At 44.5% G+C, this 19,932-nt stretch overlaps 1 protein-coding gene across 1 annotated transcript in view; it reads left to right on the forward strand.

Annotated features, from left to right (window-relative positions):
• il1rapl2 (interleukin 1 receptor accessory protein-like 2) overlaps positions 1-19,932 on the forward strand; it is an 841,694-nt gene that overhangs the window by 32,565 nt on the left and 789,197 nt on the right. The window contains exon 2 of the mRNA XM_055644012.1: positions 19,129-19,229. Within this exon, the coding sequence (XP_055499987.1) occupies positions 19,148-19,229 (82 nt within the window). The 5' untranslated portion in view covers positions 19,129-19,147. The remainder of the gene's footprint in view (positions 1-19,128; positions 19,230-19,932) is intronic.

Consider the following 19,932-nt stretch of genomic DNA (forward strand, 5'->3'; position numbering starts at 1 on the left):
TTGAACCCCAACTCATTAACATATATATGAATATGTATGGTTACATTACACCTCTTGGGGAACAATGTCAAGTATGTGAATGCGCTGGTATTTTCATGTCAAGATGCAGCTTCTGATGGTCTGATCACCAGCCATGAACTGTTCAAAACACAGCCTTTGTGTCAAGCAACAAAACAGTCAAAACTGAATAAAGCATGCAACAGCCCAGCATGTTAGCAAAAGCATGTAACAGCCCAGACTTTCTCATCATTAACAAAGTAATAGTGCTTATTACCTGTCTTGAAGAATGCCTCAGATAAAGATCTAACTTGTTGATGCACACTCTCCTTATCTGCTTTCTGATGTCCTTAGTCTATATGAGCAGCCATCCGTTTAGTTTAGTTTAGTTTGTTGTCATGTGTACCGAGCTACAGTGAAAAGCTTTTTGTGCGTGCTAACCAGTCAGCAGAAAGATTATATATGACTACAATCGATCTATCCATAGTGTACAGATACATGATACAGGGAATAACATTTAGTGCAAGGTGAAGTCCAATTAAAGATAATGAGGTAGATAGTAGCTCAGGACTTTTCTCTAGTTGGTGATAGGATGGTTCAGTTGCCTGATGACAGGTGGTAAGCTTCTGCCTGCCTCTTGCCTGATGGGAGAGAGGAGACAATGGGATGTTCGGGGTGAGACTTGTCCATGATTAATGGAAAGTCAATGGAGGGGAGGTTGGTTTGTGTGAAAGTCTGGGCGTCATCCACAATTGTCTGCCGTTTCTTGTGGTCTTGGATGGAGCTGTTCCAAAACCTGCTGTGATGCACCTGGAATAAAATGCATTCTACGGCACATCTGTAGAAGTTGCTGAGAGTTGTTGGGGACATGCCAAACTTCCTAAGCCTTCTGCGGAAGTAATGGTATGATTCTTGCAGGTGGGGAACCAGGAAGGGAAGGGCAAATTGTTGGGATACAAGGAATTGCAGATGCTGAAATCTAGTGTAAATCATAGTGCTGGAGTAACTCAGGCAGTATTTCGGGAGGGCATGAAGAGGTGAAGCTTCCATTTGGGAAGCTTCTTCAGACAGTGTCCTTTTTTTTTTGTTCTTTTTGTTTGTATCCTATACTCAAGAACACTGAGGGAGGCTTGATTATAACCATGTATAGTCTTTTCACTGACTGGATAGCACACAACAAAAAATGTTTCACAGCACCTTGGTACACGTGACCATAATAAAGCAAAGGATTGTACAGTACAGTGATGCAGCGTTAGAGTTGCTATCTTACAGCGCCAGAGACACAAGTGTTATCATAACTATGAGTGCTGCCTGTACGGAGTTTGTACCTTCTCCCTGTGACCGCGTGGGTTTCATCTGATTTCCTCCCATACTTAAGTCGCACAGGTTTGCAGGTTAATTGGCTTTTGTAAATTGTCCGTAGTGTGTGGGATAGTGCTGGTGTACGGGGTGATCACTGGTGGACGAGGATTCGGAGGGCTGGAAGGACCTGTTCCCATACTGTATCTCTAAAATCTAAAGTCTAAACTAAACTTTGATGTCCATTCTAATTTCAGAATTAATTTTTGTCTGTTCTTCAGATTTCCCTATGCTGGTTAACTCCACAGGCTGTCTGGTGTCCCCATGTCTCAAAACATTTAAATGTCATGGAGATGTTTGCTTGTGATCGCACATGCTAAGCTGGTGCTAAAACATTATGTGCAGGGTGCTCTCGACACCGTCAAAAGTCTGCTATTTGGATTCATGACGGGGTCAATACAGTGGCAGCTGTAAGGGACAGTGGTTAAATTACCAGAAGAAGAAGAATATAGAGACTAAGGTGGCACAGTGGTGCACCTGGTAGACCCATTGCTTCACAACACCAAGGACAGATTTCAATCCTGAGCTCTGGTACTGGCTGCATGGAGTTTGCACATTCTTGCATGTTGCACAACTCTCTACAGGCTCCTGTGGTCAGGATTGAACATGGGTCTCTGGTGCTATGAGGCATCAACACTACCAGCTGCGCAACCTGTGCCAACTTGAACGTTTTCTGAAACTAGAAATGGTATCTTCATATTTGTCAAAACCTTTGGTGTCTTTTTGACCGAGTTTTGAATTAATGGAACTTGGTCACTTTATTTCTTTCGAGGTACAGTGTGGAAACGGGCCCTTCGGCCCATCAAGTCAGCGCCAACAAGCGATCACCCCATACACTATCACTATCCTACACACTAGGGGCAATTTACAGAAGCCAATTCACCTACAAACCTTTGGAGTGTGGGGGGAAACCGGAGTCTCCGAAGAACACACAAGCATTGTAAGGGAGAATGGACAAACTCCGGTCGGATAGCACCCATAGTTGGGATCAAACCCGCGTCTCTAGCACTGTAAGACAGCAACTCTACCACTGTTCCAGCATGCCGTCCCCTCTTGAGTTATCACCCACAATGTTGCTTGGCAGGAGGTCCAACTGAGGGACTGAATTCATAGATCAGGTTGCAGTAGAACGACATTAAGGTCTACCTTAGCTAAGACCCAATTAATGTCATAACCCTTTGTTAATAAGAAGAGCTTAATGCAATTTTTGCAAATGGAATGTACTTTGATGTGACAAGCAACCGGGAGCTGCTGATTGCATTTGTTCTAATTGGGAAGGCAAGGCTGCTGCAGAGATTTATAGAGTGTGAACACTGGCATATTGTAACCTAACCTTGGCTGGGTCCAAGTCAGTCACATTTTCCTCTGTATAATTAAAACCACGAGAAGCTCCCCTTGCTGCACTGAGGCCTGGCTTGGTCTAACATTCATCATTTTGCAAAGACATAATAAGTGGACTTAATGAAAGCGATAGCTCTAATTATAGAAACAATGAACTGCAGGCATTGGTTAATACACAAAAGATCACAAAGTGCCCGAGTAACTCAGCAGGTCAGGCAGCATCTCCAGTGAATATGGATAGGTGACGTTTCTGGTCCAGACACTTCTTCAGACAGTCCAATTATACATTGGATGCATGGTTCCTATTTGGAGAATGGTTTATTTTTGATAAAATTGTTATCAATATTCAATGACACTGTTCAGAATCCAAATGTTATGGATGCTGGAAGCCTCCAATCCAAAATTGAAATTATAGTTGTGTAGCTGCACCAAAGGTGGTGAATAAGGACAGACGTCAGGCAGGTTCAAACGGTAGTTTTATTCAGGTGTTACAAGTTGGTTCGTTAACATAATTGTCATTGCAATGGTTACAATCTGCAACACTCTGCCAGAGGAGGTGATGGATTCAGATACAATCACTGAATTTAAGAGACATTTTGGGCAAACATTTACATGGGGAAGGCATTGAAAGGTACTAAAAGCCCTGTCCCAAGGAACAAGTTCATTCCAAGAGTTCTCCCATGTTTGCCCTGATTCGAACTCGGTGATTTACGGTAAAGGCCACTCGTCGGTACTCGGGGCTCTCGTGGACATTTTTCAACATGATGAAAAATCTTCACGAGTCTTCCCGAGCTTACCTGCAATTAGCGAGTCTTCCCAAGTGCTTGCCGTTAGCGTTAAGAGTCGCTAAGAGACGTCCCCAAGCTCCGAGTACCCACTACGATCCTTCTCCGCGCTTACCACAAATTTGATTTTTTTTTAAACTCGGGAGAGCTCGTGGAATGAACTCGTGCCGTGGAACAGGGCTATAAGGCAGGCAAATTGGGTTAGTGTAGATGGGCAGAATGGTCTGCATGGACATAATGGGCCAAAGGGCTGTTTTAATCTGTATGATTCTGGCTTTACACTTTAGAGCTACAGAACAGGCCCTTCGGCCCATCAAGTTAGCGATTCCCTGCACACTAACATTTTCCCAAACACTAGGGACAATTTACATTTTTTTTAACTGGAGCCAAGTAATCTACAAACCTGTACATCTTTGGAGTGTGGGAGGAAACCGGAGCACCCAGAGAAAACCCACATGGTCACAGGGAGAATGTACAAACTCCTTACAGACAGCTCCCGCAGTCAGGATCAAACCCAGGTCTCTGGAGCTGTAAGGCAGCAACTCTACCACTGTGCCATCCCTGATTATGGCTATAAATTACACAATAGAATGGGAGGGAAGAGTGACCATTAATACTTCCATCAGTTCATTAAACTGAAATGGCTTCCTGATCTATTTGTCCTGAGCCTCCCAATGCTGGAGTTGAATGGCCAGGTGTAACAATGACTCGACAGTGATAAGGTCCCCGCTGGGATTCAATAATACTCAATGATACTTTACTGTCACCTGTTTCAATATACTGTGATTTTTTGTTTTGTTTTGTTTTGGCATACAATACTCAAAGTACACAAAGAGACGCCACGAATCCTGTGCCAACAAACATACAAGAGTACTCATTAAAGTCCCTTTAGTCCCTCTTTGTTTTCAGCGCCCCCTCCCCACCGAGTCCTTCTGTTCTCGTCAGCCCGACCTCCTCGATGCAGCCCGTTCATGGTCGGACTGTTTCTCTTCCTCCTCCGGTTCAGAACAAAGATCCGACCCCCTCCTCTCCAGTCCCTCAGCCTTCATGGGGTTTGGGGGGGGGGGGGGTTGGGGGGTGGGAGGGTAGACCGCTCTGAACACCCCCTCGCAGCCGGATATGACTGAAACCCCACCGCTAGGTCACCCTGTCAGCCACTTGCAGCAGGCAAGGGCGAAATTCCACAGAGTACTTGGCAACATAATTCTATGGTCTTCTTCTTCTTGCGTATGGAGTGCACGCCGGGTTGATTGCATTCGTCGAAATAGGGCGGACCACGTGAAGGTTGCAATCTTCCACCCCATTCTATGGTCAATCTCCTCAAACCTCTTGGAAGCGGAGGCCTCAGTACTTTAGTTGTTTTCTTTGAGCTGTGTGATTTTGAGCTCTACTTCTCTCGCCTCTCTGCAACTTGGAGCAGAAATCCAACTTTTCCCAGTTAGAATGAAAATTAATTGACCTGAAATGACAACTCAATTGTCCCAGCCTCCTCTGGCAGCTTGTTCCATGCACCCACCACCCTTTGTGTGAAAAATTACCCCTCGGATTCCTATTAAATCTTTTCCCCTTCACCTTGAGCCTATGTCCTCTGGTCCTCGATTCCCCTACTCTAGGCAAGAGACTCTGTGCATCTGACAATAAAGGATACTTTACTTTACTATCTACCTGATCTATTCCTCTCATGATTTTGTACACCTTTATAAAATCACTCTTCATCCTCATGCGCTCCAAGGAATAGATACCCAGCCTATTTGCCCTCTTCCTATAGCTCACACCCTCTAATCCCTGGCAACATCCTCGTAATTCTTTTCAGAACCATTTCAAGCTTGACAATATCTTTCCTACAACATGGTGCCCAGAACTGAACACAATATTCTAAATGCGGTCTCACCAACATCTTTTACAACTGCAACATGACCTCCCAACTTCTATACTCAATACTCCAACTGATGAAGGCCAATCTGCCAAAAGCCTTTTTGACCACTTTATCTATCTGTGACTTGACCTTCAAGGAACCATGCACCTGCACTCCTAGATCCCTCTGTTCTGCAGCACTCCCCAGAGGCCTACCATTTACTGTGCAGGTCCTGCTCTTGTTAGATGTCCCAAAATGCAACACCTCACACTTCTCTGTCAATCAACCATGCCTCAGCCCACCTGGCTAATCAATCCAGACCTTGCTGCAATATTTCACAACCATGAAACGTTGAGAGGGGTGATTGAATGGTGAAGCAGACTGGGCCAAATGGCCTAATTCTACTCCTATTACTTATGAGCTTGTATGGGCAATTGGGACTAGCTTTGATGTGGATCTTGGTCGGCATGGACGAGTTGGACTGAAGGGCCTGTTTCCGTGGTGTATGATGCCATCTCAACCTGGGGTTTAGGGTAAAAGCTGAATTTGCTATAAGAAAAAGCTAGGAAAAACAGGTACTTCAATGGAATTTTAGATTAAAAAAGGTAAATCATGCATTATTGTCACATTCCATTAATTTTTCATCAATCACTTGCCGTTGATTAATAGTTTGCTTAACCAAATAGAAATTAACCACTGTATCATTCTATTTGTCAAAAATAAACATGCATACCCACGGAGAAAATTAATAGGTTTGTCATATATAATGCAAAAAGATGAAAAGAGCAAGTGTTTTCCCTCATAGTAGTCCCATTATTTGATGAATTATGCAGAGGGAAAGAGAGAGGGATAGAGAAAAGCTCCACACAAGATTATTTCAATGCAACATAAACTATTAGGGGAGTTGAGTATTGGTACCTAACCTGGATGTTAAATTAGCAACAGTGTGCATGGCGTGTCACTGGCATGACCTGGATGAATTGACGGACTAACTGCTTGCAGTTCTGTAAATGCTACATTCACCATGGACAAGCTAACAATATCAAGCCAGATGTGGAAGTCACAAAACATCTGGACGTCTGATACCGTCCTACCATTGAGCCTAACAATGGTGCTCGAAGGAACCATCCACATCCACATTCCTGGAGGGACTAGTGTACGAATGGCCTCTATATTCAGTTAAAGTGTCTTCAATTAGTTTGATTAAAAGGGCACCCGCGGTTATGGCGAGGAGGCAGTAGAATGGAGTTGAGAGGGAAAGATAGATCAGCCATGATTGAATGGCAGAGTAGACTCAATGGGCCAAATGGACTATTTCTGCTCCTATAACCTATGAACATAAATTCTGTGGAAAGATACATTGCAATTATTTTACTTTAACAAATCGTTGTTAAAACAAAATATGCTTTTAATTTAAAAGGTAAGTTGCATCATGAATGATTTTTTAATATTTTGTTTAGAGATACTGCATGGAAACGGGCTCACTGAGTCCGCGCCAAGCAGCGATCACCCCGTACACCGGTTCTATCCTGCACACTCGGGACAATTTACAGAAGCCAATTAACCTACAAAGCTGCACGTCTTTGGAACGTGAGAGAAAACTGGAGCCCCTGGAGAAAACGCACGCAGTCACGGAGAGAATATACAAACTCCATATAGACAGTACCCGTAGTCAGTTCAAACCGGGGTTTCTGACGCTGTGTGGCAGTGACTCTACCACTGCACAACTGTGGTGCAGTCACATTTTTGACTGGCAGGGACATCACAAGTCAGTTCTGAGACGTTGACAGTCATGAATTGTTAGAAGGTTTAATGGCGGGAGATGGGTGACAGCAGAGTGATGTAAGGTGGGGTGGGTAAGTCACAGTGTCAAATTATGTTTGATGAGACCTCCGCACCTTCTAGCAATGTTTCCAACTGGGGTCAGAGTTGTCCCTGGGAAGAGATCTCGGTGGTATGGCATTTGAAGTTGTGCTTTCAGCATATCTATCTGCCGTGCCTCCTCACCACCGATGGGCCTTCAAGTCCACTTTACCTCATGGGACTCTGTTGGAAGTCTGTTCGGACCTATGAAATTTGCATTGATTATAACTACACACAGCATTATTCCACCCCATCTAACATCACCTCCACAACCTATGCTGTGTTCAATCTCCTCGCATCCAGCCGCAAAATCTTAGATTCAGAATAGGTACTGGAGCCGTAGAGTTGCTGCCTTACGGCGCCTGAGACCCGGGTTCAATCCTGACTACGGGTGCTGTTTGTACGGAGTTTCTACGTTCTCCCTGTGACCTTGTGGAGTTTCTCCGGGTGTTCCGGTTTCCCCCACTGTTCAGATTGATAGGTTAATAGGTTTTGGCAAAGATTATAAATTGTCACTAGTGCTTAGGGTAGTATTAGTGTATAGGGATCGCTGGTCGGCATGGACTCAATGGGCCGAAGGGCCAGTTTACATGCTTTGTCTAAACTAAATGAAGTCATACAGCTCATAAAGAAGCCCTTCAGATAAACTTGTGACCGAGTTGGACAAGTTGTCGACCTGAACTAGTCGAATCTGCCTACGTTTGATCCAAATCCCTTTGAACCTTTAGTTTGGAATGTACCTAAATATCTTCCAAATGTTATAATTTGGAAGATTGCCTTCCCTCACAGTGGGAACGTTGATTCCGCTGTGTAGGGATGTTTATGTTAAACTCTATCATATATTGTGTTCCTTTTATTGTATGGCTGTATGGTAACTCAAATCTTATTGTACCAATTGGTGCATGTGACAATAAATGCAACTTGAACTTAATTGTAGCTGCCTCTCCAACTTCCTTTGGCAGCTTCCTCTGTTCCATATATTCATCACCCTCTGGGTGAAAAAGGCTGCCACTTCGGTCCTTTTTAACTCTTTCTCCTCTCACCATAAACTCATGCTATCTAGTTACACAGCGCGGAAACAGGCCCTTCAGCCCAACTTGTCCATGTAGACCAAGTTGTCTACCTGAGTTTGTCCCAGTTGCTTGCATTTGATCCATATCGGTCTGAATCTTTCCTATCCATGTACCTGTGTAAATGTCTTAAATGTTGTGATTGTACCAACCCCTACAACTTCCTGTGGCAGCTCGTTCCACGTACCCACCACCCTCTGCATGTTGCCCCTCAGATCTCTTTAAAATCTTTCCCCACTCGCCTTAATCCTATGCTCTCTAGTCATAGCATCATACAGCATGGAAACAGACTCCTCAGCCCAACTCATCCATGCCGACCAAGACCCCCCATGTAAGTAAGTCCTTTTAACCCATGTTCTGCCCATTTCCCTCTTAACTTTTCTTACCCATGTACCTGTCCAAGTGCCTTTTAAATCTTATTATTGCACCTGCCTTAACCACTTCCTCTGGCAACTCATTCCATATACCCACCACCCTAGTTTTAGACTACCTTAGCTTGGGTAAAAGACCATCCCCTTAACTATGCCCCTCATGATTTTATATACTCGGAGATATAATGTGTAATTGATGTCCTAGATTGGTGTTTTGGATTAAGGTATATTGGGTCAGATCATTTTTATTCTCTTTCATTAAACGTCTAAAGCTAGTCTTCTACCATCAATCCCAGTCTCTTCCCTGAGGACAATATTATTAGAGTAGTACAGAACCTTTTCACATCGTCCAGCTGTGCCCCCATTTGGCATACTTTAATTTTGTTTTAGTGTCGTACAGATTGATGTGATTTTGAATGCTGTGCTGTTTTACCTTGGGAGCTCTCATTAATTGCTGTGAGCTGTCTGTTGTGAGAGTGTTGTGGGAACTGCTAAAATCACCTTTGTATTTTGCACATTTTTTTCAACATCCTTTTCTCTTTGGAAGCAAACTCTGTTTAATATTGGAACGGTAATATTGCTCTCGCCTTAAATGTGGTTTAAAAGAAAGGGATCTCACAGGAACATTGCTAAATGAAACTTGTCACTGAGTGATGTAAGGAGATATTGGAACACAAGTAGAATTTTTTTTTTTAACTACAGATGATGTAATACAGAAAAAAATGCTGGCAATACTCAGCAGCTCAGGCAGCATCTAGGGAGAGGAAATCATACTTAATGTTTCGGGCGGCACAGTGACATTGCAGTGGAGTTGGTGCCTCACAACGCTAGAGATACAGATTCACTCCTGATTACGGGTGCTGCCTGTGTGGAGTTTGTACGTTCTCCCTGTGACTGTGTTTTCGTGGTTGTACAGTCATACAGTTTGGAAACGGGCCCTTCGGCCCAACTTGCTCACACTGACCAACATGTCCCATCTACATGAGCCCAAACTGCCTGAGTTTGACCCATATCCCTCCAAACCTATCCTCAATGTACCTGTCTAAATTTTACGATGCTTCTTGCCTCAACTACCTCCTCTGGCAACTCATCCAATACACCTACCAACGTTTGTGCAAAAAAACGTTACCCCTCCGGTTCCTATTAAATCTTAAACCTATGGTTTTATGGCATTTGGCTGATAAGTAATCTCAATGAGTTGTCTATTGCTCAATTTTTACAGATGTATTTTTGCAGATGGTGAGAAGTTTACAGTGTATTTTCAGCACCCTCTGATCAGTTAACATATGTCCCACATTACATAAGGATGGAAATATAGCGCATGCTAAATGGCAACTTTCCCTAATATAGACATTTGCGCAAAACATATTGAAGCAGCTCCTCCTGCCTCTGTGACAGGCTATGATGCTATCATTTGTGAAACAGATGTCTGTACTTCTCCACCGGTTCTTCAGCTCTGGGTCCCTCCTCATCTTTGCGGCAGCATCCATGGAGCGAAGGAAATCATAGAAATCATCTCCATAGATGCTGCTGCACCCGCTGAGTTTCTCCAGCATTTTTGTCTACCTTCAATTTTCCAGCATCTGCAGTTCCTTCTGTTCTCTAATTTCCTTTGAACTGCTGTTGCACTGTGTTTCCGGGGAAACTTGTAAGAATCATTCTATTAGGCTTGTAGATCACAACCAGTGGATAGGGATACAAGGAACTGCAGGTGCAAAATGTTGGAGGAACTTGGTGGGTTAGATAGTGTCTGTGGAGGAAATGGATAGGCAACGTTTTGGGTCGGGTCTCTTCTCCAGCTGATTTTTGTTGGGGAAAGAAAGCTGGAAAAGAGAGGCTGCTTTACCAAAGGGAGCTGAGGGAATGCTCTGTGTTCTGTTTCACAGAGACATGGCTCACCCCCAGCTCCCCAGACTCAGCGGTCCAGCCTGAAGGGTTCTCCATCCACCGTATGGACCGTATGCAGGCATCTGGGAAAGGGAGAGGAGGAGGCGTCTGCCTCGTGGTCGACTCTTCGTGGTGCTCAGACGTGGCAGCCCTGTCCAACTCCTGCTCTCCACACCTCAAACATCAGGCGGTGAAGTGCTGCCCCTTCTACCTACTGAGGGAATTCACCTCCATCATCCTGACCGCGGTCTACATCCCACCCCAGGCAGACGTCCGTCTGGCATCGGAGGAGCTGCACGCCATGGTCAACAAGCACCAGACGCCTTACCCCGAGGCGTTTACCACTATAGCCGGGGACTTCAACAAAGCCAACCTGAAGAAATCGCTCCCTAACTTCCAACAACATGTCTCCTGCAGCACCAGAGGATCAAACACCCTTGACCACTGCTACACGACTATCAAAGATGCTTATCGCACTATCCCTCGCCTTCACTTCGGAAAATCCGACCAGAAAGAAAGCACCCCCAGAGGTGAGGACTGTACAGAGCTGGTTGGGTTGGGGTGGGGGGCAGAGGAATGATTCCAGGACTATTCCGAGTGTTTCCTAACCAGAAATTTTGGATGAACCATGAGATCCGCATTCTTCTGAAGTCCAGATCCCGGGCATTCAGGTCTGGCGATGCAGAGGTCTATAAGAAGTCCAGATACGACCTTGGTAAGGCCATAAAAAAGACCGGAAGGGACCTCTGCTCTAAGCTGGTGGATGAGATGGATGCACGGCAACTGTGACAGGGCTTGAATGTCATCACCTCCTACAAGGCAAAATCAGGAGGCAGCTGAAACAACAGCGAAGCATCACTCCCTGACGAGCTCAATGTGTTCTACACACAGTTCGATAGGGAGAACACTGATGTGCGTTCCCAAGCCCCTATTCGCTCTGACGGTGTTCCAGTCATAGTCACAGAGGGCGACGTCAGAAGATCCTTCAGGGGCGTGAACCCTCGGCAAGCGCCTGGACCTGATGGTATACTCGGTCGAGTTCTCAAGACCTATGCAGACCAACTGTCTGGAGTTTTTGCAGACATTTTCAACCCCTCACTTCTGATGTCTGAGGTTCCTACCTGCTTTAAGAGGGCATCAATTATACCGGTGCCCAAGAAGAGCAAGTTGACCTGTCTCAACGACTATCGACCAGTGGCACTAACGTCTGTGGTGATGAAGTGCTTTGAGAGGTTGGTAATGGTGCACATCAACTCCTACCTCGACAAGAACCTCAACCAACTACAGTTCGCATACCGCCACAACAGGTCAACGGAGGATGCAATTTCACTGGCTCTCCACTCCGCACTGGACCACTTGGATAATAAAAATACCTACGTCAGACTGTTGTTTATAGACTACAGCTCGGCATTTAATACCATCATTCCTTCCAAGCTGGTTACCAAGCTCACAGAACTGGGCCTCTGCGCATTCCTCTGCGATTGGATCCTTGACTTCCTCATCCACAGACCACAGTCTGTTCGAATTGAAGGAACCACTTCATCCTCAGTAACAATTAGTACGGGAGCACCTCAAGGCTGCGTGCTCAGCCCCCTGCTTTACTCACTCTATACCCATGACTGCGTAGCCGGTCATAGTGCGAACTCCATCTTCAAGTTCGCCGATGACACCACTGTGGTTGGACGAATCACAGATGGGGACGAGTCAGAGTATAGAAGTGAGATCGATCGACTGACCAAATGGTGCCAGCACAACAACCTGGCTCTCAACATCAGTAAGACCAAGGAACTGTTTGTGGACTTTAGTAGGGGAAGGATGAGACCCACAATCCTGTTTATATCAAAGGGACGATGGTGGAGAGGGTCATTAACTTCAAATTCCTGGGCGTGCATATATCAGAAGATCTTTCCTGGATCCAGCGTACCGATGCAATTGAAAAGAAGGCACATCAGCGACTCTACTTCCTGAGAAGATTACGGAGATTCAGCATGTCGAAGAGGATTCTCATAAACTTCTACAGCTGCACGGTAGAGAGCATTCTGACTGGGTGCATCGTGGTCTGGTTCAGCAACTTGAACATCCAGGAGCGAAAAAGACAAATAAAGTTGTGACCACTGCCCAATCCATCACCGGCTTTGACCTCCCCACCATCGAGGGGATCTATCGTAGCCGCTGCCTCAAAATGGCAGCCAAAATCATCAAGGACCCACACCCTCCTGGCCACACATTTATCTCACTACTGCCATCAGGAAGAAGGTACAGGGGCCTGAAGTCTGTAACGTCCAGGTTCAGGAACAGCTACTTCCCCACAGCCATCAGGCTATTAAACACAACGAATAAGCTATGAGCTCTGAACTCTGAACTGCAAAAGACTATTATTATTTGATATTTGCACTATTTTTGTTATTTATTGAACTTTACATTGTTTTCCCGTCATATACAATGTTTACATATTCACATATTATGTTGTGCTGCAGCAAGTAAGAATTTCATTGTCCCGTCCGGGGCATATCACAACAAAACGCTCGTGACTCTTGGTGCAGGACAAAGCCCAGTAAGTGATAGGTCGAGGAAGGAACTGCAGAAGCTGGTTTATACCAAAGATATAACACAAAGTACCAGAGTAACTGAGTAACTCAGTGGGTTTAGCAGCATCTCTGGAAAAAAGGAATAGAAGATGTTTTGGGGATCTGGAGGTGGACAATTGGTATTGGCAGTGATTGCTGATTGGCAGTGGGTGGAGTAAGTGACAAAAGCTAGAAGTGAAAAGGAGACATAAATGTGTCAGGGAAGGAGAGGAGGCGTGAAATGTAAAACCTGAAGGAGGGATATGGATGGAAGAGGAAAGCAGATAATGGGAGAAATGGGTCTGCACCAATCAGTCTGAAGAAGGGTCCCAACAAGCTTCGAGGTTATACAGCATGGAAACAGGCCCCTCGGCCCATCAGATCCATGCTGGCCCGGAAACATCCTTTTGCACTCATCACGTTTTACTCTTCTCACATTCCGATAAACTCCAGGATGCCAATTTTTAGTTTGAGCACTTTTTGCAAATTATGGGTAGGAAGGATGTTGGTTTACATCGTAGATAGACACAAAACTGGTTGGTGTAACTCAGCAAGCCAGTCAGCATCTCTGGAGCAAAAGCGATATGTGACATTTCAGATCGAGACCTGAAGAAGGCGTTTCGGCCTGAAAATTACTCGGCCCACCTAGGCCTTTGCAAAATGTCACCAAAGAGTTGACAGTAAATTTGGGAACTCTTAAGATTCAAACAAAAACAAAATTTCAAGAACTTAGAGTTATGGGCTCACGTATTAAAACTTGTATGATATAAATGAAGGGGGAAGGCTGTTGCATCTTTTTGATGTAGAGAGCATTTAACATGAAACCGACTGCACAGTGGCAATCAGAGAGTAGAATTAATCACACAGCAAGAGGTGCTAAAGAAGTTGTGTTGGAAATAGAGGTGTAAATTTATTTATTTTTAATTTAGCAAATACAAATCTCTGGTGCCTTGTAAAAATGTCTACATTTGTTAATGTCTTACAACGATCAAACAGACCATTCAGCCCATTCTGTTCATGTTGACCCATCTACACTAATCTCATTTACCAGCACTGGGTCAGTATGCTTTGTATGATTTTAGCGATTCCATTGCTTGTCCAGCCAGTTCTTAAATACTCCACAGACAGGGAGGTGGTGACTGGCATGATAAATTTGCGAGGTGGTCTGCATTGTCCACCATTAATGCTGGTCTTTGGTACGTTCCTGATGAATGGCCTTAATGACCTTAATTCAATTCAATTCAATTCCATTCAACTTTAATGTAATTGCACAAATACGAGTATGGGTACAACGAAATGCAGTTCAGCGTCAGTCCGTAGTATAGTGCAATATAGAAATAAAAATAAAACAATAATTTCCTTTGTCTTCTTGGAGTTGAGGACAAGGTTATTGTTGGCACACCAGGCTGTCAGGTACTGGACCTCATCCCTGTAGGCTGACTTGTCGTTGTCACTGATCAGTCCTACCACCGTGGTGTCGTCGGCAAACTTAATGATGGCGTTGGAGCCATTCTTAGGGATGCAGTCATGGGTGAAGAGGGGGTAGAGGAGACGGCTGAGCACACAGCCCTGAGGCACGCCGGTGTTCAGTGTTATAGTGGAGGAGGTGAGGTTGTTGGCCCTAACAGACTGCGGGCTGTTGGTGAGGAAATCCAGTGTCCAATTGCAGAGGGAGGTGGAGATGCCATCCTAATGCCATCTTAAATCCTGCTATTCTACTGATAGCGAACATGGGTCAGAGAGATTCCAAGGGTTTAATGGTACTATAATATTTCTTCAATGCAGCTTGTGTGTGTTTGTGTGTCTCTCTATCTCCGTCTCTGCATCTGTCTCTCTCTCTGTGTCTCTCTCTCTCTGCGCCACTCTCTCTGTGCCACTCTCTCTGTGTCTCCCTCTCTGTGTCTCCCTCTCTGTGTCTCCCTCTCTGTGTCTCCCTCTCTGTGTCTCCCTCTCTGTGTCTCCCTCTCTGTGTCTCCCTCTCTCAGTCTCCCTCTCTGTGTCTCCCTCTCTCTCTCTCTCTGCCTCCCTCTCTCTCTGCCTCTGTGCGCCTGCCTCTGTGCGCCTGCCTCTGTGTCTGCTTTAGTCTTACAACATGGAAACAGGCTCTTCATCCCAACTTGTCCATGCAGATCGAGATGCCCCATCTAAACTAGTTCCAATTTTCTGTGTTTGGCCCATATTCCTTTAAATCTTTCCTGTCCACGTACCTGTCCAAATGTCTTTTAAATGCTGTCATTTTACCTGCCTACTTCCCCTTGCAGCTTGTTCCACATACCCACCATCCTCTGCATGAAAATGTTGTCCCTCAGATTCCTATTAAATCATTCCTCTCTCACTTTAAACCATGGGTGTTAAACTCATTTTAGGTCACGGGCCGGATTGGGCAAAATGCGACCATACGGGCTGGATCAGTTGTGCACGCGTGGTCGCACCCTTTGTCATTTGAAATTGAACGTTAGCAGACACAAATATAGACCTAACGAAACAAATTATAAATGTAGGCTACACAACTGCACCTAATTTTAATTAGCCTGCTTCCAGCAATCAAACCCAGACAATGAAAACAGTTAGCCTCTATTTTTTATTGATGTGATTGAAGTGAGGGCGGGACAGTATGTGTGAGAGTGTTGTCAGTGTGTATGAGAGTGTGTATCAGTGTGTGAGAGGGTATGTTTGTGCGAGGGTGTGTGTGAGAGTGTATGTCAGTGTGTGTGAGAGTGCCTATGGGTGAGTGTGTCTAAGTGTTTGTGAGAGTGTGTGTGAGTGAGATTGTGTGTGAGAATGTATGTCTGAGGGTGTGTGCCTGCCTCTGTGTGAGGCTTTAGTGAGAGAGTTTGTGTCAACAGGCTCTGTGGGAGTCCCAGTGTTGTGAGATGTGTGATGAAGTGCCCCATCTAAACTGTGTGACTGTTTCTGTGTTTGGTGGCATATTGCGTGTAAATCTTTCCTGTGGGAGTGTCTGTCCAAGTGTGTTTCAGTGGGTGTGTGTGTACCTGTGTGTGAGAGTGTGTGTGACAGTGTGTGTCAGTGGGAGTGTGTGTGGGAGTGCGAGTGGGTGTGTGTGTGTGTGGGAGTGTGTGTGTGGGAGTGTGTGTCAGTGGGTGTCTCTCAGTGTTAAACCACGTGTGTTAAAGTCATTTGGGGTTGTGTGGGAGTGTGTGGCAGTGAAGCAGCGACGACACCATAGTGAGTGGCCATTTGGAGATTTGGCGATGTGGGGAACGTTTCCCACTCTCTTTGTCTCCCCCCTCCCCCAAATGCGAACGGTTAGCAGACACACAGTGACCTGGGGGTCGGGCAAATTATAATCCTTAGGCTATGCATCTACGCAGCTCTGGAGGCGCACCGACGCCCCCACCCCTGGGTCTGGGCCGGGGTTAAAACTCCATGGGATGCGGACAGAGCGGCCGACGGACTCAGAGCCGCCAGAGGTGAGGGTGCGGGGAGTGATCGGTGCCTCGGGCGGGGGTTGCTGGGACCACCGCCGTGTCTCACCTATCACACCATCTGCACGAGAATGCGCAGTTTAATTTAGACCTACTTTTTTCCCCCAAATCATCCCGCAGGCTGGATTGGACCCTTTTGCGGGCTGGATGTTTGACACCCCTACTTTAAGAGTTTCTTGCCCAAAGTGGGGGAATCGAGGGCCTGAGGACATAGGTTTAAGGTGAGGGGGGAACGATTTAATAGGAACATGAGGGATAACTGTTTCATGCAGAGAGGGTGGTGGGTGTATGGAACGAGCTGCCGGAGGAGGTTGTTGAGGCAGTTAGTATCGCAACGTTTAAGAAACATTTGGACAGGTACATGGATAGGACAGGTTTAGAGGGATATGGGCCAAATGCAGGCATGTGGGACCAGTTTAGATGGGACATGTTAGTGGGTGTGGGCAAGTTGGGCTGAAGGGCTATGAAGTTTCCACGCTGGTGTATTACTCTATATCTCTATCTCCTTTTGGACAATATCCACTGAAATAGGTACAGTAGTCCTGGTCTCCAGTTATGATCATCCAACCTTTCCACTGCTTTAATTAATATCTATAATCGAACACCCAAAAAAGGCATTCCAAACCAATCTCTTGTACATCATCATCATCGTTGAAAACATCAACGGGCACGGTGCCTTACAATGCTATGTACGACAGTGATCGCAACTTTTACTGGATGGCTGTTGGCTCGCTAGAAGCTCATCTACCCTTTGACAGCTCTTGTTTTTGGTCCTGCTGGGGGTCCACAGCCTCTTCCTCACCTGGTAAACCAATTTAGTCGCCGACTGTCCGACCACGGAGCAGGTAGCACAGGATTACAAGGTACCCGTGGCGGGGGGACCCCCCCCCCCCCCCCCCCCCCCCCCCCCCCCCCCTGACCTGACTCTGACTTGTACAGGTGCTTCATTATTTCTTTATAGCACTATTTTTTTTTAGCAAGATAGCCCCCATTTCAAAAGCCTAAAACATATTTTAACTAGAGAATTCAAAATCATGTTTTGGACATTTTTATGGCCACACTTCGCATGACAGTCGAATTGAAAAACCCAGTCAAATATTCTCTCTCCAAAGACAAAGAACATTCAAGGTAGTCAAGAGCATGTAATTGTCATATGGTCTTGAAACAGTACAAAGAAATTCTTGCTTGCAGCATCAGCACAACAGGGTTTGAAACAAAGTACTCAATAGATAATGTAATAAACAAGTAAAAAGTTATTTAAAAAAAAATCCAAAATATGCCAAAAAATAATACAAAGCCTAAGTTCTCTAGCGCAACCCAGGCAGTTTGTAGTTCAGAGTTGATTTGGAGTTTGTAATGTTTAATAGCCTGATGGTTGTTTGGAAGAAGGTATTCCTGAAACTGGACATTAGTTTTCAGACTCCTGCGCCTTCTTCACGATAGCAGGAGTGAAATGAGAAGCTGGTCATGGTGGTGTGAGTCCTTGATGATGCTGGCTGCCTTTTTAAAACTCATTTTTAAAAATGGCAAATGCGCTTGGAAAAATGTCTATGCTATCTTATGACAGCACTATTATCCACTCTATCTCAGTACCTTGTCTTTATAACATGATAATCAATTTTGATGCTAATATTTTGGGGAGAAACTATTTGTAGATTATACTGAGAAAGTTACTGATGACCAAATGATGTGGCAACATTTTAACATTCAATGCATGTCCTTCTACAGAGAGCAAGTTGAGTTGAATTGAATTGAAAGATACAGTGTGGAAACAGGCACTTTCTTATAAAGTGCTTTCTGACCATCGATGATCCATTCACACTAGTTCTATGTTATCGCACTTCCGCATCTACTCCCTACACATGGGGGGGGGGAGAGGAATTTACAGATTCACCTACAAACCTACACATCTTTGAGATGTGGGAGGAAACAGTTTATTAGTAGAAGTGTCAGGGATTATGGGGAGAAGGGTGGAGAATGAGGTTGAGAGGGAAGGATAGATGAGCCTTGATTGAATGGCAGAATAGACATGATGGGCCGAGTGGCCTAAATCTGCTCCAATAACTGATGAACTTATGAAACTGGAGCACCCGGAGGAAACACGTGCATACTCCAAACAGCCAAAACCCGTCGTCAGGATCGAACCCGGGTCTCTGACGCTGTAAGGCAGTGCTCAAAGATTGTTTTTGTGCCCGCAGTAGTTACAAATAGATTTCCTCAAAATAATTGGCAAAGAAAGCACACATTTCAAGCTAAATGAAACGGAAAGGGATTTATTGTCCATGCCTTTGTTTTTATACTGAAGCTTGAAGTTCTTTTATTTAATAATTAATGCTGCTCCTAAGATGTTAGCTTTGCAAAATGCCTCACAGCTATTTAGAGGAAATATTTCATTATTTTTTAATGCAGGCAAACTTGTACATTTATTTATATTTACCTGAGACTGAATGGATGTGGTTTGGAACTTTTACAGCGCAGTCTTGTTAAAAGCCGATTAATTTTAGGTGATAACATTCTAAACATTAAGGGTTTCTTTTCAACTCTGTGGTGGATGCTGTGACATCTAATTCTCCCGTTTGTCTTTCAGGAGTCAACGGAATCAAAACATGAACATTCAGATCCCTTTGCTGGCTCTTATTTATTTCTATGTCAGTGAAAGTTTGAAGACTGTGTCCAAAAGAAATTTGGGTAAGTCACAAAGATTTTAGTTCAAAATATTGCATTGTTGCCTTAATATTTCTGCACATTGCTTTTGTGATTGGGAGATGCAAGACAATTCTCTTGTTATTCCTCAGGCTTTTGTGATCTGCCTTTGCTCTGTTGGCATGGTTTATTGTGTCTTTCTATCCACCCACCAAGGACTCCTGTTAACACCTGAAGCAGTGCTCTTTTATTCAGTTGTGGTGTGATTTTACACCTCTGTTGTGTTAAGCGTTAATTTGATTCCTAATTGTAAATCAAACTCGTATATTCACTGGATTTCTGTTAACTGTTTGAAAATAATTCTTTATTACTCTCTGATTAACTCCAGTCTGTAACTTGAGTTGCTATAGTAGTCCTTGAAATCAAGTCGAGAAGCGTGACATTCTTTTAATTCACACTCTTCCAATCATTATTTATTCTATTATGTTAGCTGCAGCTATGATGTGAATTAAAAGTCATTCAATGATGATTCAATCTCCATAGTCAGTAAAAATATGACAGTTACCTTTTAGAGTTCCAAGAGTTAGAAATTATTATTTCTCTGCACAGATGTTGTACAGCATCTGTTCCGTACAAAGACTTCAAGCGTATATAATGAGAATTGTACACAGTTTGATAAGGAGGATGACTGTTCAGTGGCAGCATGAATATCATTTTTTTTTTTTGGATGGTCTTGGCAAAATATGAG

Source organism: Leucoraja erinacea, chromosome 12 (genome assembly GCF_028641065.1).
Source record: "Leucoraja erinacea ecotype New England chromosome 12, Leri_hhj_1, whole genome shotgun sequence".
NCBI classification, from domain to species: domain Eukaryota; kingdom Metazoa; phylum Chordata; class Chondrichthyes; order Rajiformes; family Rajidae; genus Leucoraja; species Leucoraja erinaceus.